Raw genomic sequence first — 23,775 nt, 5'->3', positions numbered from 1 at the left:
TCCCCTCTCCAATTCCATGTCCCGCAGTCATGTACATCCACCCCGTCCCATCTGCACTCCTCCTCCTCACCCCTGACTGCTCTCTTTCTCCAGGGTCTCTTATCTGGGGATGAGTAGCCTCACCTCAGTATCTTGGGAAGCCTCCTGGACCCGCCCCTGCAGTTTTCTGCCCATAGCCAACCAAGAAGGTGTTCATTGACTTTGACATTCCATCTATTGCTCTTGTCTATGTTTTCCTCAATCAAGCCAACTTTCCCATGGTTCTGTTCCCATCAGAAAAAAAACAAACCCCTTGGGGTGACCTGCGAGGTCTGGCTCTCTTTCCAGTGTCTTACCACCTTCCTCCTTCTCTGTCCCCATCCTCCAGCCATCTTGAACTGCTTGCTGTTTGGCCATTAGGTCATGGTCCTACATTCTTCTCCAAGTATGGCCTGTCCCCATCACCTTCCTCTCCCTGGAACCCTTCCCCCTCCCCCAGCCAAGTCCCCTCAGCTGCCTGGCTCCTTCCTTCTAGGAGCATCTCTTCCTCTCCCTGGAGGCTGATGACATTAGTTTAGGTGCTCCTCCAAAGTGGAACCGAGTGCTTCTTCTCTGCTCCTGGTACAGTGCCTGGCTCTCAACATGTGAGATAAATAAGCACATTTTCTAAGTTAAAGAGAGACGAAATTTTCTCAAAGTTTTCTCAGAGTGGCAGTGGAGTGTCAGTTTTAACATATCCTGATATATTTATGCAGCTTACAGCAAGTACAGATCCCAGTGGCTGTGCATAGGCTCCAACAAGTCTTCAGAACTCGCTGATTTCTTACCTTTGCTTCTACTACCTGCCTCCAGCTCCTCCACTCTGCCAGGTGGAGCTGACCATCTGGCTGCCGTCCAGGGGCTGGTGACTGACAGATACTCGGGCATCTTGGCCAAGTTTAAGAAAAGTAAGGTAGATGGCCGAGGGTCAGCTGTCCAGGTACTGGGAGTCAAACCCGGTGACTTCCCCTCGTATAATATTCATCTGTGCCTTCACCAGAACCAGTTTGCAAGAAGAGCACAGAGGAATCGAGCCGAACGGAGAGTCTGGCCATTACGGCGGGTGGCAGGCAGTGAGGAGGAGGGAGGCAGCTACTCTGAGGGTCAGTATTTCAGGTTGTTACCAGAAAAATAATTGCAAAGGCAGCCAGTCAGAAAGGAGACTCATGGTACCCCCTCCCACTTCGAGCTCTGTGTTTCTTGGCACTTTGGCTGCCTTCAGATTAATGAAATCTTTCCAGTCCTGACAGAAATGACAACCTCAAGAGGAAAAAAGTATGTTTTTGTACTGGATAAAAGATTAAAACAACACGAAGAAGCAAACCCGTTCCTATATATGGCCTTCAATACTTGCCTTGTGCAAAATGTTGTGAGTTAATATCTTTGTCTCAGGGGTATTTTTTTTCTCCTTGAATCTTTAGAGTTATTTCCAGAATTGCAAAGGATGTTTCAAAAACCATGTCTGAAGTCTAAAGTGCCTGAGTACAGTCAGCTCTGTGAGTGGAAGGACAGAGGAAAAGGGAGGGTGTCCTACTGAGAGATGAGAAAGTTATTGCCTGCAAATGGCTGCTGTGTAACATGAATTAAGAGGTTTTTTTCATTTTTTTGTTTTTTGTTTTTTGTTTTTTTTTAGAATTGAGAACTATAATGCCTTTTTTAAAAAAATGCTTTTTGGAAAGTGGAAGCTAAATGAGTTTTATGAATTTAATGACTGTGGAAATTAAAAAAACAATTCATTTGTTATCAACTATGTTTATATATTTTTTCAGTGAAAAAAGTATAGGACTTATGAACCTTGAATGATTGGAAGTGTAGGCTTGATTTAGAAAAGGAATCTGAATAGAAACGATTCCTTTCCATAGTTAACAATATTTAACTTCAAATTTGATTATTATACTATTAAAGGAATCTGCCTGCATAAAGTAAAAGTCAAGGAAAGTGTAAAATCACGAAAGTGTTTTCTAAATTATAAAAGATTGTCACAACATGTTCCATTCATAAGCATTCATAAGTAACTTATTTTAAGAACTCTATTTAGGAAAATGTGCTTGTCCACATATTCTAGGGAGCACTGCTATCCAAATAGCAAATGATTTTCAAACAGATACTACACATTAGGGTGGGTGTTCTGTTTAGAGCTTGAACATTTTTATTGAAGATAATTCATTTTAAGATTCATGACCTCAATGAGAATTTGCTTTGGTGTCCTTTCCCCATCCTTAGGAAGAAAATCTAGACCGGGACTTCCAGGTCCCTGAGAGGCAGCTCATCTTTACTTCTCTGGGACACCTCTCAATTCCTGAGTGCACATTTTCCCTCAGCCACTTTTTAACTGTGAGACCTTAGGTGAGTAACTTAGATTTTCTATTACTTAGCCCTGGGTCGTTGATCAGTCAAAAGTCATCTGGGGGAAAAATAGTCATTTCTTCATAGGTTTGCTGCAGAATTAAATGCATTTATGTAAAGTTTAAGAATCATTTATGACTGGTGCCTAGTAGATCCTCAATAGACCTGGGCAATGATACCATCGATACTGGGAAGCTCTAGCGTTCCTGAAGCATCAGCATGAATAACAGGGGTTTTGTTTTTTTGTTCTGGATTTTGTTTTGTTTTGTTTTGTTTTTGCAACATCTTTTTTATTTTTTTGCAACATTTCAGTACACATACTCAGACTTTGCATCAGAACAAATCATTTTCAGGGAACACTCAGTATCATTTGGATACAGTATCTTCTCTTCAAAGGTTTAGCCTCAGTTCTCCCATAACAAAATAAAAAGACAAAGGACAGTGGAAATCCTGGCAAGGGGACAAGTTTCGAGAATTGTTTGAAAGTAGTCATTGTATTCAGGTGGCCTGGCAGCCTACTGTAAACATGGAGAGATGTAAGGAGGAAATCAGAACCCATTGTGGGTCCATAAAATGGATGTCTTTTCAACTAAACAGATTGCTATCAGCCTAACAGAGCCGACTCATATTCCTTTTTGCCTGGTCATTTCCTTTACTGAGTGTCTGTAAGAACCACCCACTTGGGTGTTTCTCAGGGTTACAGGTTTTTAGGTCAAACAGAAACCTGGGGGAGTGCCTGGACAAGCCCAAAACGCAGTTACATTGTGCGTGAGCTGGATGACATTGACCCCAAGGCTGTTGTGCCCCAGTTTGTGTGGATGGTCTGGCTGTGCAGCCACCGGCAACCAGGAGCCCAGGTTAGGAGCTTTGTTCTGAATTGGGTGCAGGTTTCCTGGGGGGCTAAAGGCTCTGCTGGAGAACCACCGCTTCTTCCTTCGCTGCAGAAGCTTGACGGGTGGGACCTCGACGCCTGCTTCCTTTGTCCTCCCCGGGGCAGTCTGGAATGGACGGGACACCGGAGCCTCTGGCCATGATCGTCCACCTCCTCGCCAACTCTGGACATGGCTCGCTTCTGCAGCAAACTCTGAACCAGCTCCTGGACTGCGTTTGCCCAGACGTGCGTCCCTTTCTGGTGTCTGAGAGGGTCAGTCCAATAAAATACTACAAGTGCCACTCCAAGCGCTCACGGTTCCCGGGGATGTCTGTGTTGCTCTTCCTGCCCGAGAGCGTGGGAGAGGAGCGGCTCTTCCGGGTTCTTGACTGCCTCCAGCACTGGCCGTGGCGGTGCTACTCTGCCCCGAACGCTCAGGGGAGGCCGTGTCCCTATCCTCTTGTCAACCAGGAGTTCTATAGTCTGGACAGCCAGATGCCGGTCTGGGGTGTGAGGCAGGTGCACTGCGGCACCGAGATCCTGAGGGTGACACTCTACTGCAGTTCTGATAACTACGATGATGCCATCAGACTCTATGAGCTGATCCTGCAGAAGGAAGCCACTGTGCAGAAGAGCGACTCCTGCGTCTTCGTGCTCTATGCCACCAAGAGCTTTGCTCTGCAGCTCTCCCTGACGCAGCTGCCCCTTGGAATGTCAGTGGACCCCAGAGAGTCCTCAGTGCTGCAGTTCAAGGTTCAAGAGATCGGCCAGTTAGTGCCTCTTCTCCCCCATCCGTGCGTCCCCATCAGCCGCACCAGGTGGCAGACACAGGACTATGACGGCAACAAGATCCTGCTTCAGGTATTCCAGTTTTGCCTCTGATCTTTGTTGGTGCACATGGAACTATGCATCTGAGATGGGCCTTTGTGGTGATTTAAGGCTGTGGTTCTCGACCTTGCTTGCACATCAGAATCCGTGGGGAGCTTACAAAAATTCCCATGCCACATTTGCACCCCAGGCCAATTAGATCAGCCTCTCTGGGGGCACCGTGGATGGCTCAAATATATAGCATTGGGGTTGAGAGTCGCTGATCTAATAAAATCCCCTCATCTGACAGATAATGGAGTTTATGCTCCAGGGACTTGTAGCTTATACAAGTGGTTTGCGGTAGAATCCGATGACACCCTATTTCTCAGATTGTCCTTTAAAACTGTATGCAAAGACTTCGCCCATGCCTTGGGTTTAGGGAGAGTGTAAGTTCTTCCCATCTGACCTAAAGAAGCTGAAGTTGTAATTATGGTGGACAGTATTAAGTTTGTAGTCCTGTTGACTTTTTTTTCCTGTTGACTTAATGTTTAAGCAGCTTGGATCACTGTCAGTTTTCCCCCAAATTAAGTTAGATGGTTAGAACTCCTTTAGAAAGAAAAGCTGGATATGAAAGCCTTCTTCCATAAGCACCCCATTTAAGCAAGGCACAATCATGTGATCGCTACCGTAATGTACCATCTCTCACGGAATGTTCCCCGGCTGTTGAGCCTTACACCCAGTAGCCGCCTGGCTTAGCCTCGACTCCTTCATCAGCACAGTGGAGGTAATACTAACATCTTCCTAACGTGTGGGTTGTTATCCACACAAAGTGATGTAATGCTTCAAGTGCTTAAGATAGTGCCCGGAATGCAATTTTAGCTATTATTATCTGTTATGACCTAGACTAAGTGTTATTACATTGATAACTTTAATTCTTACCACAGCCTAGGAAGTCACAACTTTTCTCATTTTGCAGATGAGAAAACTGAGGTACTCAGTTAATTGCCTAAGACACAAGACACAGGTCGGGAAGTGTCTACTCAGCTCCCAAACGCACGTAGTTACCCATTATTGTCTAGTCCTCAGTGGGTGTGCATGGGTGTGCAAGTGAGTGCAGGCAGGGGGATGTGTGTGATACTCACAGCAAAATGTTCTGTGGCTTCTGTCCTTGAGAAACGGTCAAAAACTCCTTTAAGGCCTATTGGGTAAAGTAATAACATGAGGGAAGATGAATAGTCTTTCCTTTGATTAATCTTATTGTCATCTGCTCTGACTTATTAATAACATGAATCATATTGATTCTATATTAAAAGATATATAAATTATTTACCTTCTTCTTCACCTAAGGTGGACCGGCACAATTTCTGTGTCTTTTACTTAACTCAGCAATTTCTGAGGCATCTCAAGTTTCTTCTTCATCCTTCAACCTTGGTTAATCTCCAGCATTTAAAATCAACCTCACTGTCAAACAAACATTTCATATGTGTGTGCAGCAGGGGTCACATTTTTTAAAAAATATTTTATTTATTTATTTGACAGGTAGAGATTACAAGTAGAGAGGCAGGCAGAGAGAGGGAGAAGCAGGCTCCCCGCTGAGCAGAGAGCCCGATTCAGGGCTCGATCCCAGGACCCCGAGACCACGACCTGAGCTGAAGACAGAGGCATAACCCACTGAGCCACCCAGGTGCCTCCAGGGGGCACATTTTTAACTGTTCTTATTTTTAAGATCAACCCAACCAACTTGGATCAGATGCTCTTCTCTAAACCGATTACTGCATCCAAGGGAATGGGGTCGTGTGGGCTGGTGCAGTTCTGAGGCAGGGGCTAAGCCCTCCACACCTGGATTGTCCATGGAGTCAGACCCTTCTGGGACTCCCAGGGGAGGGGAAAGGCCCCCAGTGAAGATCAGTAGGGGAACAAATGTGGAGTGGCCCAGATGACTGATGTTGACCAAAAAAAAAAAAAAAAAAAAAAAAAGAAAAGAAAATTATACCTATATTCAAGGGAAAGCCATAACTACCAATTAACCTCTCCACAAATAACCTTCCCTCAGGGCTGGAATGGACACGTATGTGGGCGTGCTAGACATGATGAGGGCCCGCAATGGGCAAAGCTTTCTGAGGAGCCATACCTTGGCCTGCTGAGGCTGGACAGCCCAGAAGGAAGCAGCCAGATGGAGAAGGGAGAAAGGAGTTCTGAAGAGGAGAGAGAGTGGGTGACTGTGTGTGGTGTGGCATTTCCTTAGCAGGGCATGTTCAGGAAACTGCCTGAGCTTCTATGTGGCTGGGGCGGAGAGAGGGGGTGAGGGGAAGAAGGGGAGCAGGTGGGTGGAGACCACATCATCAGGAGTGTGGTCAGCCACTGGCAGGTCAGCACCCGGAGGGCAGGCAGCACTTTGCCGGCTTTAATGTTCCCTGGTACCTAGAATAGCGTCTGGCACACGGGAGGCAAATACACCCTCGTGTGAATGAACCAGAGTCTTGCTAAGAGCTTTTCTTTTATCCTTACTGCAATCAGCACTCACAGATGGGGCCAGTGAATGGTACTGACACGTATAATTTGTTATGAGGATGAAAAAAAGAATGTAAATGGAGGTGCTCTGTAAAGTGGAAGCTGTAGGAGATCACGCAGAAGCAATGCGATTACTGCCTGTGTGTGTGAGAAACCACCAGCTGTCTTGTCGGATGCCCACGGGAAACAATTCCTTTCCCACGTGACCTCCTGTCAGTGCAGACGGTGTGATGCTTCTCAGAGTCTTGAATGTCTATTTGTGGTGAAAATGATAGTAGGGTACATAGTAGGTGCTCAGTAAATGAATGAATGTATCAATAAATGATCAAATGTCCATGTTTCTTCATTTACCAAATACTCTTCCTGAGTGTTCTCCATTTGTCTTTGTTCTTAACGGCTGCAAAAGCACTGTGGTTCGATTCTTCCCCTCCCCTTTCTAGCAGTCCTCCTTTGTCCCTGCATTTTTCCCATGTTGCCCTGTGGGAGATGAGACGGCTATCCTTCTGTGACCCTTTGGTTAGGAGTTCAGTGTGATGTCACGCTGCCTTCTGTGTTAGGTGTTCTGTGTGATGTTGGGCTGATGGGAGGCCCAGCTCTCCCACAAGTGCCTGGAATACCAAGTGACCTATGGTAAATGCCCTGTCCTCACCTTGAATTTAGGGACAGAAAGGGCTAATTTGACCAAGTTTGGAAAAGTTGTATGGAAGATGTATGACCTGGAGGGTGACTGAACCAGGTGGTAGAAGGACATAGAGCTGGAGAGTTCATATGGATTTAGGAGAACGATTTTTGGCCCACTGAGTATGGGTGCAGGAGGATCTACATACATTAAAGAGGCATTTATTAATGATTTTAGAGAAGGGCAGACATGATAGTCTGTAGTACACACTTTAGGATGCTAACACCAGTACCATCACATAAGGTAGATTGGATGGGTATTAGACTGATCCAGAGGTAACTTCAGTCATCCAATCAGAGGTCAGCAAAGTTTTGAGTGAGGGGACCCACAATGGAAGTATGAGGTTAAATATGAACTGTAGTTCAGGAGTAGACTTAGCAGATTTGGAAATGAATTAGATCTAGGGGTCAGAAAGAGGGATGCGATGACAAGTCTGGACCCATTGGGTTTGAGATGTTTGCAGATCATTTGGATGAAGACATTCCCAAGTCATGTGGCTTCTGAGAGCTGGAGCTTGGACTAGGGACATAGGTTGGGGATGATGGTTGAAGCCCTGGGAAGAAGTGCTATTATCAAGGAAGGGAGCCTAGAATGAGAAGCAATGAAGGTAGAGCCTATAAAATGTCCACACTCCAGGAGTGGGGAAAGAGAAGAAGAAGAATGAGTGAAGGAATGCGAGAAGGAGCATCCAGAAAGCAGGTGAAGGTCACGATGTCACAGAAGCCAGTGTGTCACTTGGTAGCATGCCATAGTCCCTGAGATGTGATTTCTCAGATGTGCTAGAACACGACCCTAAGGCTCTTTCATCCTGCTCTCCTCACCAGGCCATTGGTCTCTGGTGGTGTTGCTAGTAACTCCCGGGAGATTGGCATGGGCTGTACGGCCAGCTCGCCTTCACTGGTAACTGTGGCCACCACCACCCTGCACTTATGGGCATGTCCTTGCGGACATCTCCACAATGCTATTGAAACCAGGCTGTAATTTTCAACAAGATCTTTCTAAAAATGTGAGCACAAAATGAGGAAAACAACAAAACATTCTGTACAAGGAAGGTAACTTATAGGACCTTGGGTGTCACCATTCAGAGCTCCTTGACCAGGATGTGACCTTGAGGTCCTTTCCCAGGTCTCCTCCTTGTGCTCTCCACATCCATCGCTAGGAGGTGGTCCAGGCCAATCGTACAACAAAAGAAGGGAGTTTCCCTCTTAGCCCCTTGAGGGCTTACCTTCCAGGTCTTACTTGACAAGGGTTGACTGCTTTCCAGGATAAATAAAGTGGGAAAGTTCATACACATCTCTGCCTCCTGCCCCACCGTGGTGGTGTCTTGTTCATAGACCTGGACAAGGGGGCTCAGTTGCACCAGTACATGAACCCAACATCAGTACAACCTGGGATACTGAGTCTCAACAACAGACACTGGTCATAAGCCATCCTTTCTGGCAGCTCTTCCCAGTTTATTCTGATGCAAGAGCTGGAACTCATGCCTGCATATCCTTCCTCCAGCCCTTGGGCTCACCTCTAAATCCTCTACAATTAGTACTTGAGTTAGAATCCACAGAGCTTGCCAAGAACTAGCTTTTGATTTCATTGATTTTATCTACTGATTTCCTATTTTCAATTTTACTGATTTCTGCTCTACTTTTGATTATATTTTCTTCTGCTTACTTTGGATTTTAAAAAAGATTTTATTTATTTATTTGAGAGAGAGGGAGAGAGAGAGTGTGAGGGGTAGCAGGAGCAGAGAAAGAAGGATAAGCAGACTCTTAGCTGAGTGAGGAGCCTGACATGAGGCTCCATCCCACAACACTGAGATCATGACCTGAGCTGAAATCAAGAGTCAGACACTTAACCAAGTGAGCCACTCAGGTGTCCCACTCTTGTCTTTTTTTTTCTGGTGTCTTTTAGGATTTTTTCTTTATCTTTGATTTTTGTAGTGTGGAAAATGATGTGTCTAGGTGTAGCTTTTGTGGAATTTTTGTGCTTGGTGTTCTCCGAGCTTCATGGATTTGTGGTTTGGTTTCAACATGAAATTGGGGGAACATTTTCAGTTATTGTTATTTCAAATATTTCTTCTGTTCCTTTCTCTCTTTCTTGCCTTCTGGTCTGCCTACTATGCGTCTGTTATACTTTTGGAAGCTGTCTCACAGCCCTTGGATATTCTGTTCTGTTTTTTTGTCTTTGCTTTTTTTGATTTTTAGTTTTGAAAGTTTCTTCTGAGGTACCTCAAGCTCAAGATTCTTTCCTCAGCCATGTCCAGTCTACTGGTTAGCCCATCAAAGGCATTCTTGATTTCTAGTACAGTTTGTTATTTTTTTTAATTTCTAGTGTTTCTGTTCTTTCCTAGTGTCTTTATCTCTGTTAATATTGCCCATCTGTTCTTGCATGCTGTTTACTTTATCCATTAGGGTTTTTAGTACATTAATCACTGTGTTTCAAATTCCTGGCATGATAATTCCAACAACTCTGCCATGCCTGGTTCTGATGCTTACTCTGTCTCTTCAAATTGTGGGGTTTTTTTTTTTTTTTCACCTTTTAGTATGCCTTGTGTTTTTTTGTTTTGTTTTTGTTTTTGCTTTTGCTAGCTAGACATGATGTAGCAGGTAAAAGGAAGTGCTGAAAATAGGCTTTTTGTAATGTGGTGGTGAGGAGTTGGGGGGAGGGGAAGCATTCTATGATTAGATTGCACACAGTCTTTTAGTGAGTCTGTGCCTTACACTGTGAATTCACAAGTATTTTAAAAAATTTTTTCTCCCTCCTTTGGCAGGAAAGGGCTAGAATGGCTAGCTAGGTTTGGCTAGAATGAGCTGGAATTGAGTATTTCCTTTCCCCTAGGTTAGTCAGGCTCAGGTTAGCTTCTGGTTAACTAGTTTTCTCTGAGAGCAGGCCTTTTGAGAACACAGTTTTCTGGCATGTTTTAAAGTGGTGCTTTTTCTCCTTCCCTTCCAGAAGCACAAATATTTTTCTCCAATATTTATTGTGAGCATCTGCTCAAGCTCCTGGAGGGAAATCTCACAAGCTTGCAAGGCCCCTCTGTGACTGGGTCCCCCTGGAGTTTTTAACCCTCACAGTTGTCCACACTGAGCCTTCCACAATTCCTCAGTCACAGTTGAAGTTTTCCTCACCTGGCATTGGTTCCTGTTGTGGCTTCCACTTAAGAGTCTCCACTCTTAAGCCGTGATTCCCTGTATTTGTCTGTTGTCTCTCCAGTCTTGGGGGCTGCTGTTTGCCCTGTGTCCTCCAATGCTTGCTCTCACCAGCATCAGTCAATGTTGACTGCTCCTGCCTCAAAATTCTCTCCTCTGTGGGCTTCCATTAACCAGCTCTTTAAGCAGTTTTCTTCTCTGTCTGGCTGTCCCTTTGTTGTTTCTTCCCAAGGACTCACCTCTTTCTTCCTGTCCCTGAATCTGGTTTGCTCACCCTTGGTGGTACTGACATCTTGGACTAGATGACTCTTTGTCATGGAGAACTGTCCTGTGCATTGCTGATGTTAGCTGCCTCATTGGTTGTGCCACTAGATGCCAGTAGCAGTGACCCCTGAACTCCAGCTGTGACGACCAAAATGTCTCCAGACCTTGTCCAATGCCTCTAGGGGGTGGAGTTTCCCCCAGTTGAAAACTGTTGTCCTCCACTAAAAGTTTCCTTAAGATTAAGACATACAGACCACCCTGTGGATTTAGTATCAATTTTGTTCTCCTTACACCTGTGTTTGCATCTCTAGCTCTTGAGTTTAGCTTATTTATTTAGCTTATTTCCACTTCCCTTTAAGAATATTTGAACATAATGTCTCATCCCTCATCTTACATTCAGTCCAAGCAAAACCAAACTCACCATCTCCCCCATCTTCTCCAGCTCTGGTCACTCTCTTCCCATTTGCTCTGGTTTTGAAACGCTGTCACTATTAAAGCCTCTTTTTTTACAGAAGTGCCACATTCAGTCACACCCAACTGTTGTAGTTTTCCTCTGGGCCCATTCCTCTTCTCCCTTCCTTCTTTAAGCCCTCATACCTGTAAATGTATATTATCATTGGGACATTTTAACTCTTCATTCTAGTTCCAGGCATCCCATTTTATCCAGCACATCACAGATGAAAATATTTTCTGATTTTTATTTCTTTTAATAGATTTTATTTATTTATTTGACAGAGATCACAAGTAGGCAGAGAGGCAGGCAGAGAGAGAGATGGGGAGAAGCAGGCTCCCTGCTGAGCAGAGAGCCTGATGCAGGGCTCAATCCTAGGACCCTGAGATCATGACCTGAGCCGAAGGCAGAGGCTTTAACCCACTGAGCCACCCAGGTGCTCCAGATGAATATATTTTTAAAGGACTGCTGCATTTATGGCTGTCCCAACTTTCTTTCCAGAACTCTAGGCTCACTCCTACACCCAGAACCTACACCCAGGTATTTTCTTTATTGTAATAAAATACACATAACATAAAATTTGTCACTTGCACCATTTTTAAGTGTTGGGTTCAGTGCCATCAAGTACATTTATTTACAATGTTGTGCAAGCATCACCACATTCTGTTTCCAGAACTTCTTCATCACACCACCTAGAAACTCTGTACCTATTACACCATAACCCACTATTATCTCCTCCCCTCAGTCCCTAGTAACATGTGTTCTTCCTTCTGCTCCCATAAATTTGCTTACTCTAGGCACCTTCCATATGTGGAATCATATAATATTTGCCCTTTCGTCTGGCTTAATTCACTCAGTTTAATGTTTTCAAAGTTCATCCATGCAGCATGTGTCAGAATTTCATTCCTGTTTAGGTTGAGAATGGCCTGTTTTATGGATATCTGCATCTATGTAATGCCCAGGCTCTTCCTTGTCCAGAGATGTCTTTCTTTTTCTCTTTACTTATCCCTCCTTCAAGGCTCTGCTCAAATGGCAATTTCTGAAATCTGCCATGAAGCTCAAGTACACAATTCACTTCCATTTGGTGTATATTTTATATGGAAGTTTTTGTGACACACAACAGATTACATATTTTCTTATTCTTGCACCATATAATTTTGGAGTTTATGACTCTCTACCTCTTTTCGGTATTTTGTAATAAGTGTCTATTTCCAGTAGACTAGTAGGTAGACAGCTGTTTCTGAAGCATGGGTTGATTGACTGCTTGTTTTTAGGAAATAAGTCTTGTCTCTTCAGAAAAGGTGTATATTCCAGAAGCTAAGTTGGTGTAAGCAAGCGTGTGGTTCTTTTCATTTTATCAAGAGACATTTAGCTAAGTTTGTCCTTATGTTCTTCATTAGCTATTGAAAAATGAAAGAACATAGCTTCTCGTGAAGAAAGTAATTCATTTTCTTCTGTAGCATTTCTTGAGGGTCCTTTCTCATTTCTGAGTCTCTCAGCTGTATACACTTGGAATCTATTCCACCCTTCCTGTTCCTTTCTTTGTTTCTTTTCCATTCTCCATCCCCGCCCGTAATGTACCCACACTGACAGACAGACAGACAGACAGACACACACACACACACACAAACACACGCACTCCCATCCCTGCTCTTCTTTTCACTCAATATTTGGGGTTATGCTCCTCTGAAAGAACACTTGGACTTGGAAGGTTTTCACTCTTACAAAAAAAGGTTAACATCAGTGGTTTGGTTAATCAGTTAAAGTAAGTACGTTTAATTTAAAGATCAATTAATTGGAAGGGACTGGTTTCAACTCTTAAGGAAGCAAGTTTGACATTGTTTTTGGGTTTCTTATCATCTGTGTACTTTGGTTCCATTTAATTTTTTTTCCTCAGTGTAGGAAAAATTCTCTTTATCTATTTCTTGCAATCACTTCTAGTAAGAGACAATATTATTTTCCCTTCATGATGTGAATCTGTTCTTAAACAGCTTCATCATTTTTCAATGATGTATATTCTCTTGTTTCTCAAGTGTTTGGAGTCAAATGAGTGACAAATGATCTTTCTATTCATCAAGATAACTGCTAGCATTCCCTGAAACTTGGAAAAAGCTAACTCTCAATTTGTAACATTTTACAATTATTTCTTGGAAAGATGAGCTCTAAATGATCAGAATTCCTACAAATTTGTTTCACTTTATTTTTTGGCAAGAGGAGACTTCTTCTGTCTCAAGGGATTTCTCTCAATCACTCAGCATTATGTTTCTCCTCGAAATTCTTCACTCTAACTGCAGATGTTTGCATTTCTACATTAATGTAATGTTGCACTCATTTTCATATGTGATCTAAGGATCTTAGACCTCTCTATAAGAAAGAAAAGTTGACATTGCCATTGCCTTCCCTTAGAAAATTTGCAGAAATTGCCAGTCATATGATGAGAGCCTTTTTGAATTTTCTTGATAAGGCTTTATAACTACGTAATGCCAAATAATTAGGGGTCCAATACATTGATTCTACATTTCCATACATTTCTACGTGTAAAAATTTACATTTTTTTTAGGTGCTAAACTTATATATCCAAAAGACATCTAGTGGTTACTGACCATGTGCTAAGCACTATGCTAGGTTCATAGATACAACAATGAAGAAGGTGAATACAAACCTTCTGCCAGATACAAGTTTAGAGAAGACACAGATAAGTAAGTGTGCAGGTGCATAACAGTGTTGTATCTACTATGATATGGTAGTACAAACTGCTAGAAGAGCTAGTTACGATACTAATTACTATGATACTTACAACTCATATTTAGCACTACGATGTCCCAGGTATTGTCATCATTTAATCATTTCAACAACTCTATGATGCTGGTACTTATGATTATCTCTTTTTGTAGATGAGGAACTGAGACATAAGAAGATTCGGCAACTTGTCTAAAGTGCAACAACTAGGGGCGCCTGGGTGGCTCAGTGGATTAAAGCCGCTGCCTTCGGCTCAGGTCATGATCTCGGGGTCCTGGGATCGAGCCCCGCATCGGGCTCTCTGCTCTGCAGGGAGCCTGCTTCCTCCTCTCTCTCTGCCTGCCTCTCTGCCTACTTGTGATCTCTCTCTCTGTCAAATAAATAAATAAAATCTTTAAAAAAAATAATAAAAAAAAATAAAGTGCAACAACTAGTAAGTGGCAGAACCAATATTTAGGGGACCTACCTCATATTCAGTGATATCAAGAACACTTCCAAGAGGAAATGACGTAGAAGCTGGAGTTGGCCATGGGTTTTTAGGAAAAAGAGTTAGAGAAGATATATCCTAGACAAAGCAAATAGTGTACACAAACACTGGCACTGGAAAAGAGCAAATAATATCCAAGAAGTCCAATTTTGGCAAGTGGAGGCTGAAAGGGAGGAAATGGTGAATGACCAGGCTGGAGGAAGAAGGGACAAACTGTGGAAGCTGTGATAAGGCATATTAAAGGACATAGATTTTTATCTCAAGAAGAGTAGAGAGCCACTGGAAGCAGGAGGGTGGCATGATGGAAACTGTTTTTGAATCTCCCCTTGTAGTGGAGTGGAGAAGGATTAGACAGAGGTAAGAGCATCCGCGGGGGCCTCATCATCATATGGTCATTGCGATAACTCAGACAAGAAATGGTGAGATCCTGACCTAGGGTTAATGGCATTGTACACGGAAAGACAGGAAAATCTGAAAGATCTCTGGGAGGCAGGATCCACGGGAATGGATGACATGGGGATGAAGAAGGGAAAATGATGCTCTTGCTTGACTAACATGAGCCTAAAATGTTCAAAGAAAAGGAAAAGACTAAACAGAACAGAAATAGCATGAGTAGGAAAATGAGTTCAATTTTGGACATGTTGAGTTTGAGTAGCTGGTTCCTGGAAGATCAGTGGATAGGGAAGTATGAGGCTTAAAACACAGATCTGAGGGGCACCTGGGTGGCTCAATGGGTTAAAGCCTCTGCCTTTGGCTCAAGTCATGATCCCAGGGTCCTGCAATCGAGCCCCGCATCGGGCCTCTCTGCTCAGCAGGGAGCCTGCTTCCCCCCCACCCCCCTCTGCCTGCCTCTCTGCCTACTTGTGATCTCTGTCAAATAAATAAAATCTTTAAAAAACAAAAAACCCCCACAGATCTGAACTGTAGTTATGCTTTTGGAACCCTTCATCATTTTCGTAGTAACTGAAGGCATAGATGTCCCTGAGATTGCCCTAGAAGGTATATAAAAGAAGAAGTGAACCCAGGTCAGCACTGAAGAGACACAACATATAATGAACTGACAAGAGAAGAGGCTCCTGCGATGGAAACTGAGAAGTGGTGGATGGAACGGAAGGAGGAAATCCAGAAGAATGTGTTGACATAGAAGCTTAAGAAGACTTCAAATGTAAAGGAGAAAGATCAACCTTGAAAATTCAACCAGAGCCGGGGTAACAATGAGTGACAAGGAAGCTGATTGCAGATGATCTTGGCAAGAGCAATTTCAGTGGCTTGGTAGGAGGGAAAGTCAGTGCCATGGGTAGGGGAAATAAGGGAGGGTGGTGTTTAGGATAAATGAGTGTGGACAAATTTTATAGTGAGGCTTGGCTGTGAAGGAGAGTAGAGAGAGCTGGAGGGGAGAGAAGGGAAGGAATGCATTATTCAAGATAGACTTGAGCAGGTTTAATTGCTGTTGCAAAGGAGTAGGCAGAGAACCAGGAAGAGAGAAAGACTGGAGAAACAAGATAACAACATAGGAAAAAATGAATCATTGATAAGTTGGGGGGGCCAGGAAGGCAGGAGGTGATGGAATTCACAGTGCAGACAGACTGATCTCTTTCTTTGTGGAGAGGATGGTGACGTTGTAAGTGTGTTGGGTGGCCGGCAACTGAGAGTTGCTAGCTGGTGATGGCTTTTGTTTTCTCTGTAATCTAGATGGTGAGACCTTCAGCTGGGGAGTTGGGCAGAGGTTGTGTCACTGAAGGTTTGAGGATAGTTCAGAAGGCTTGAAATAGCTGCCTGTGGCAAAATGACAGGTGGCTAAGGCAACAGGGCTGGGGGGACACTGGGCAAAGTTGGAAACCACACCATTATGGTGATGTCACTCTGAGCAGTCATGTGCATTTCTTTGACAGCTTGAAGTGCAAGGTACAAGTTCAGGGAATGTGGGCATGCGAATGAACATGGAGCTGGGAGGTCTTGAGGGAGGCTTTGGCAGAAAAGGAGTGGTCGAGAGGAGTTGGATGTACTAGTGAGGAAATCATTGAAGTGATGGTCTTTGGACTCCAGCTGACGTGGAAGGAGGTATTGATGCCGAAGAGCTGATGTAACAGGGGAACTGAATGTTGGAGCAGGAAAGAGCGTTCATTTAACCTGGGTCTCTTAGAGGTGGAAGATGCCTGGGAGCTCAGAATAGTTTTCCATTTTTAAATGGTCGTGGAAACAATGTCATGACACGTGAAAATTGCACAAGACTGGCTGCCTTGGTGGCTCATTCAGTTAAGTGTCTACTTTCAGCTCAGGTCATGATCCCGGGGCCCTGGGATAGAACCCCACATCGGGCCCCATGTTCAGTGCGGAGCCTGCTTCTCCCTCTCTGCCACTCCCCCTGCTTGTGTTTTCTCCCCCTCTCTCTGTCATATAAATAAACGAAAATCTTTTTAAAAAATTTCACAAGATTGAAACTCAGACACATCCATTTACTGCATTGTCCGTGACTACTCTGTGGCAGAGTCTGGTCATGGAAGGAAAGACCGTGGGTCCACCTGGCCTCAGATATTGAATGTATGGTCCTTTACAGAAAATATTTGCCAACTTCGATGCCAAAGGAATTGATGGAAGCAGCTTTTTTGCTTTTTTGAGTTTGGTAACAGTCACTCCACCATTTCTATCAGAGATAAAATTGAGGGAGGCCATGTGCGTGGATCACGTATATAAATGCATCCCATAATATACTCATTTCTAGACTGGCTTTCTTATTATTCCGATTTTTTTCTTCTTGCCTGGTGAGGTAAATATGTACCATTCTTTTTATCTTCTTTTAATTAATTAAGAAACGTTTTAGAGCAGTGTTATGTTCACAGCAAAATGGAGCAGAAAGTAGAGAGAGTACCGTGTGCTCCCTTACCCCTCACAGCACACCCTCCCCGGCTGTGCATACCCCAGCAGAGCGCTGCCTTTGCTACAACTGATGAAACTGCATAGACACATCATTTTCACCCAGAGCCCATAGTTTATATTAGGGTTTGCTCTTGGTGTTGTACATTTTAACGGTTTTGACAAGTGTGTAATGACATGTATCCTCCATTGTAGTATCATACAGCATAGTTTCACTGCCCTAAAAATCCTCTGTGCTCTGCCTGTTCATCCCTCCCTCCCCTCCGACCCCTGGTAACCACTAACATCTTTATGGTCTCTATAGTTTTGCCTTTTCCAGATGTCATCTAGTTGGAATCCTACAGTAGGTAGACTTTTCAAATCGGCTTCTTTCACTTAGTAAATGCATTTAAGGTTCTTTTGCACATTCTTTTTGATATTTGGGCCAGGAGGGGTGGGCCCTGGATACCAATTTCTAAGGGATACTGACAGGAGAGAGAAAATTGTCTTTTCCAGAAATCTTCTTGGTGAGAGTGTTGTGTAAGGAGTAGGGGATGAGGCTCCCAGGAGTCCAAGGATGGAAGATGGGCCAGTGAACTTCATGGTGCAGAGGGAGAGAGCAGTTAACTCGAGGGTGTCAGTTCTGCTGAGTAGGGTCTATAAGTTTGAAACCAGTGTAGAACTGCTAGGGATGAAGACACCGCAGGTCCCATATAGGCAGTCGCCCTCCTTTCTTGGATGTTTTTCCATGTGCTACTACATATAGCCTGTACCATAAATAAATGGTGCCCCTAGATTTAAAGAATATTGACTTTAAAAGTGTCTAATTAATAGACTGCCTGGAGTGCCCACATGTCTTGTAATAACTCAAGATATGTATCATTAACATGATATGAAAGGACTTTGGAAGATTGAATTCTTATTCCAATCTTTATCCCTTGGTGGCTTTTGATTTTTGTTCTTATTTTTCCATAGTTGGTAATACCTTATTTGCAACCCAGGTGAGGCCACCAAATAACATCAGTGAACATCTTGGCATCATCCAAACAATGTGATCTATAAGAACTGTGCCTTTGCGTTTGATTCTCAGAATCTTCACCTTATCGGATGTTCACTTAAGGTGTCTGAGAGAGAGAGAGATATTTGGAGCTCTTGCTGATATGGTTCGTGATTAGGTTGTACTTATTACTTCACTTCAACTGGCTTTATTGAAAGTCTGCTGTGGGCACTGGATGGCAGAGGATGAACGGGACATGGTCTGTTCTCAGCACTTAGTTAATGGAAAACTTCTGCTGAATTTGTTTTCCCCTGTCCCTTAGGTCCAGTTGAATCCTGGACTTGCTGTGAGGAATGGCGAACTTTCCTTTCTGAATGGCACCTCGGGAGCTGACACGCTTCTCCAGGGCTCTCGGCTGATCCCTGTCTCCACAAGGAGCATCCTGGAGCCAAGATGCCGAAGGAGCCGGGCCAGGAGGCTCAAGGTGGGTTCCCCGGAGTGCCCAGAGTCTGCTGAGAGCCCCATGTCAGACAGTGTTACTGGCACCTTGTGGAAAAGCCCTGGCTGTTCGTCTCAGGACAGGAGCTCTGCCATGGGCGTCCAGAAGCATCTGCCTTCTCCCCACCTCCAACCTGGGTTCAGAGAAAAAGTCCTCAGCCTGCAAGACAGCTTTGGGAAGCTGGAGGCAGAAACGAATGTTGACACGGGTTGCACCGTGGTCAATTCTGATCCCGGACAATCTTTTCAGAGCGGATTTTCAAGGGATCTGCAGACCAGCCAGGCACCATCATGCTTGCCAGACTCCTCCTTAGGGATGACTGCCTCCAAGAACAATAGAATCTTTAAGGCAAGGACCCATTCTCTGTCACTTGCTGGCCGAAAGGATCTTGGTGCAAGGAAGATAATCTCAAAATGCCCCCTTGACCTGCCAGTCCAGGGTGAAGAAAAAGAAGAAGAATTCTTTATATAGCCTAAAACAAATGTGGTTTCCTAAAACACAAGATCAGATACAGTGTTCTAGAAATGTAGCCCTGACCTAGAATCAGACAGTTTCTTGGTCACGAGAGGGGGCCTGAGTGCTAGCCACGCACAGATCTGTATTGCTTTTATTTCAAACGTGCATAGTCTAATGGTTCTGTGAAGTGTTGTTTATTTGCCTTCATGGTTATGAAGGAACACAGCAAACGCATAGGGAGGAAACCAAAGCCCCTGTCCCCGGAGACACACTAACCCAGCTGACTGTGTTGAGTGCAGCACCTACCAGGAATAATTGCATCATATGCAAATGAGTCGGGCGTGTTATGCAATGCTGATGAGTGGATGTAATTTGGTTTTAATTTTTACTTGGGTTGCATAGCTCATCCCCTTGGACAACATGGACTACTTATTCTTTAGTGTTTTTTAATTTTTATGTGACCTCCTTTGGAAACGAGACCCTATACACCACGTAGCCTCCGGTGATTTTGCCTTTCAAGTTGTTTGCATCTAGAATGAGTTCACATGCAAGTGTTTTGAAAATTACGAACAATTAATTTTTTTCCTGTTTTATGACCAGAAACACTAGAAGTCAAGAGATCAGGTGAAAAATGAAAAGGAGGCTCTAGGATTTCCCTGCTCCTCCATTTCTCATTTGTTTCTGCACTACTTCAAAGGGCCAGTCGTTCCTGTTTCCAACCAGAGAGGAACGTGGCTTGATTGGGTGATTCCAGATCTCTACTTGACTTGACAGGACGATTGGACTGGATGGGTTGTTGGAGCAGGACTTGTGTTCTTCTGGCCATGTTCAAATTCCTAAATGTCTTTGCAATATGCATTCATCCATTTACACGTTCATTCATTCAGCAAATACTTATTGAGCACCTACCTTTGAATTAAGACATTGATGTATGGTCCACATACCATCTGTGGCCATCAAACCCAAAAGGTATTTATGGTCTTACCAACAGAAATCCATTCTTTCAACACTTGAGACGATGTTGAAGTCTTACCTTGATTCCTCTGGGACCCTTTTCCCCAAGTGATTTTCACAATTGCTGCTCAAGGCTGTAGTAAGCAGGTGGAGACTGGGGATATTATGAATTGTAATTATAACCATAATGGACAAGTTCTCGTTGCTCATGTGCTGTATTTTTCTTTTGGGTCTATACATACATTTAAAAAATATCTGAGGTCTCTGTGTTGTGGTTAATTTATAAGGCCATTTGACCCCATGAACTTTATTCTCCAGGACAGATGTTACATAAGATTATAAATGCTGATTTAGCTGGATCTCCCGGTGACCCTGATACATCGTATACCCACTTGGGGAGAAAGATGAATTCAGGTCCAAGGGTGAGTCTTAGGTCAGGGACACCTGCCGAGTTTGAGTGCTCTGCTGAGCTTAAAGAACTGAAAAGGAGACTTGCAAATTGACAAGGATTAGACTTCTACATTGATTTTATTTTTCTGGGGTCACGACATCAGTATATTCCCATTCTCATTTTCTTTCTCCCTGCCCCCCAGACTAGAGTTAGATTTTAGGAGGTCGAATAAAGTACTTAATTTTGGTCTGATTTTCTAGAATAAGAGTTAAGAAAATCGAAAGTCTTATTTAAATGGAACTATTGAGCTGCCTTGAAAAGCACAGCAGGGGGCAGTTCTGAAATTTCTTTACCACTTTTTTTGAGGTAACCTGAATTCTTTAACATAATACATGGGTGAGACTATAAGTACATGGAAATTATGAAGGGTACTGGGAAATGTGAAGAAGTGCCTTTCAAAATTGACTTGTAAAATAATACACTGTTAAAATGGCACCGACTCTACTCCTCAACACAGGAATCCAATTTACAACACGGTGGGATGGACATTCTAGTGGGTCAGGGTGCCAAAGGCCCCGCTTTGGGCCTCAGTTTTTACATTTCCTACTTATGGGATCATGAGCTGTCAGCATCCTTGATCCTCTGTTGCTTCCCCTGTCGCAACAAAAGGTTGTTAAGAGAATCAAGATGGCGCACGGGAAAGCATTTGGATATTGTTAAGCCCTATAAATAGGTAAGATAGTATTATTCTTAAAAATAGTCCTTCAGGCCAACAGGAGGTTTGTTTGTTTGTTTGCTTGTTTTGGAAACAACTTCTAGTAAAATCGATGATTCAATTTAAAAAAAAGCTCAGCTCTGTAAGCATTTTTGTTATTGTGCCACTTATTTATGTTCACATCTAGGAGGGAAAATATGGATGGAAAGAATCAAATACATCTTAGAGCTCAAAAGAGATTGTATATAACAGGAATAAGCTATGAACAGTTTAATCTGATTTATCAAATTAGCCAGACTCTATACATACTTACGCTGTATGTTTTAAAATAGAAAACGGATCACTTTTTAAATCAGAGGGACTTTCAATGATCAGATTACTTCATATTTCTTTATAGGTATACTAAAAATTGGTTGCATTGCAGTTGTTTGGCTATTTTTAACCTTATTAATAAGGTTAAATTAATAATATCATACCTCTTTGCAAGCGTTATTTGGACATTGTTGAACATTAACAGAAATGATAGTGTTTGGGAACTTTTGAATGTGTTTGTCCATTAGGGAAAGTAGAGCAGGGGACTTGCGGGATGGGGATGGGGGAAAGGCGGGTGGGGAAGGGGTAGGAGGAAGGCCTTGATTTACAAAGGGAGGTTGGGCAGGAGCCTCAGCTGCTCCCCCAATCCACCCTCTGCTCTGATGGAGATTTGTAGAGGCGACCTGGTCCTTCCATGGCCCCAACACTCACCCCTTTTTACCATGGCTCACCCCTTTTTCTTCCTTCCAGAGAGAGTCGGGGAAAGGGAAAGGGAAGCCGAAGAGAAAAGAATGAAGACTATTTTCTGTTCATTAGAAACTCCTAAATGTCATTTCCATGTTATAAAACCTATTCAGAAATTCCTGAGATAACACTGTCTTCCATTCTTGAATCTTCTCTAAGCCCTCATGTTTGGGCTTTCTCTCCCTTTTCCTTCCTTCTTTCCTTCCCTCTCTTTTCCCTGCCCCTTCTGTTCCTTTTCTTTCTTTTCTCTTCCCTCCCCTCCTTCAAATTCTCCCTTCCCAAACCCGTCTTGTGCCCTGTACATGGATTTGATACTTTCTTCATTCTTTGCTCCGTTTTGAAATACTCTGTCTTGGAATCATCTCTCAGGATTCCTGAAGAGACTATAAGCAGAACTGTTGGCTCGGCTCTGGGAGAATGGGAAAGAAGAGGCCACTTCTGCTCTGAGGAAATGCTCCCCACTTTCCAACTCACACTGAGGACCCTGCCCGGGACTAAGAGGCCCACGTCACTTAGAAAAATTTTGGTCTCCACCCACGGCTCTCTCCTTTGAGGCCTACTGGACTTTTCTCTGAGGTCTGAGATGTTTCCGGTGCATTTCTCACAATTAGCAACTGAAAAAAATTGGCTGTAGCATGTGATAGGAAAACAACAGGGCCTGATGGCCCCAGAGAGCACAGAACTGGAATTTATGTGGCCAAGAACTCAGTCCTTGCAAACTTCATTTTCAAATGCATCATTTAAAAGTTGAATTGTTTTGGAGACTCTATCTGGGCTACTGAAGACACACCAAGGTCTCTGATTTAGCGTGAGAGGAAATGTATTGTTTTTACAAGTCCCATGTCTGCCAGAGATGTTTCTGAGTTGTTTAAAGACAATAAATACTTCTAAAGAGGGTCAATGACATTAAATGTGCAGATGCTGGATGACCTGTGCAGCCCTTCCTATGTGAGAAGTGCTCTCCTAAGTTCTTCAATCTTTATGCCAATCCTTTGAGATAGGTGTTATAACTATCCCCCACTTTATGAGTGAGTAAACTGAGGCACAGAGAGGTCAAGAGTCTAACCCAGAATTGCACAATGAGTCAGTAGCATGGCTGGGATTTGAACACTGGCTGTCTGGCAGGAATCTGTGCCCATAACCACTCCAGCCTCCTGCCCCTCGAAGTGGGGTGCAAGACAGGGAGATCTCAGCTTCTGCCTAGGACCCACACTGCCTCAACACCATCTGTCTGGACAATGGCATGCTGCCTCAGTTTCCTTTCTGCTCCTGAAACATACCCCACCCGTTCCATCTGCCCCGACCTGCCTGCTGTGGTTTCTTCTCATCATTTTGGGTTCAGGTCATCTGACCAGAAGGACATCTGACCAGATAGCACCCCATTGAAGCAGTTCTGGAGCCCAGCCCCTAGCCCAGTGCCAGGACCAGAGCAAGTGCTTTTACAAATATTTTGCTCAGTGAATGAACAGCAAGGGGCAGGAACACAGACGAGACCTCCGCTCTCTCGATGCCAGGGATGAGAGGTTGTCCTAGGCAGCTAGGGCAGCTATGACGAAATATCACACACCAGGGGGCTTCAACAACAGAAATGTGTATCTCACAGCTCTGGAGGCTAGGAAGTCCAAGACCAAGATGCTAACAGGGTTGCGTTCAGGTGAGAGGTCTCCTCCCATCTTGTAGGAACCTACCTTCTTCCTGTGTGCACACATAGCATGGGATGGGGGAGGTCTCTTGTGCCTCTTAAAAGGGAGGGCACTATTCCTACTCCTGAGGCCTCCACCTTTATGACCTCATTCTCAAAGTCGCCAACTACCATC

The 23,775-nt window shown here is 43.8% G+C and overlaps 1 protein-coding gene across 1 annotated transcript; it reads left to right on the top strand.

Moving 5' to 3' along the window:
- Positions 1-3,115: 3,115 nt before the first annotated feature.
- FAM124B (family with sequence similarity 124 member B) lies at positions 3,116-21,437 on the top strand. The gene is made up of 2 exons (XM_046018083.1): positions 3,116-4,096; positions 18,489-21,437. Exons 1-2 carry the CDS (start codon positions 3,368-3,370, stop codon positions 19,134-19,136), a joined length of 1,377 nt encoding a protein of 458 aa, XP_045874039.1. The 5' UTR covers positions 3,116-3,367; the 3' UTR covers positions 19,137-21,437.
- The last annotated feature ends 2,338 nt before the right edge of the window (positions 21,438-23,775 follow it).

The sequence above is a fragment of the Meles meles genome, chromosome 9, assembly GCF_922984935.1.
Source record: "Meles meles chromosome 9, mMelMel3.1 paternal haplotype, whole genome shotgun sequence".
Classification (NCBI taxonomy): domain Eukaryota; kingdom Metazoa; phylum Chordata; class Mammalia; order Carnivora; family Mustelidae; genus Meles; species Meles meles.
This window is presented reverse-complemented; position numbering and strand designations above follow the sequence as displayed.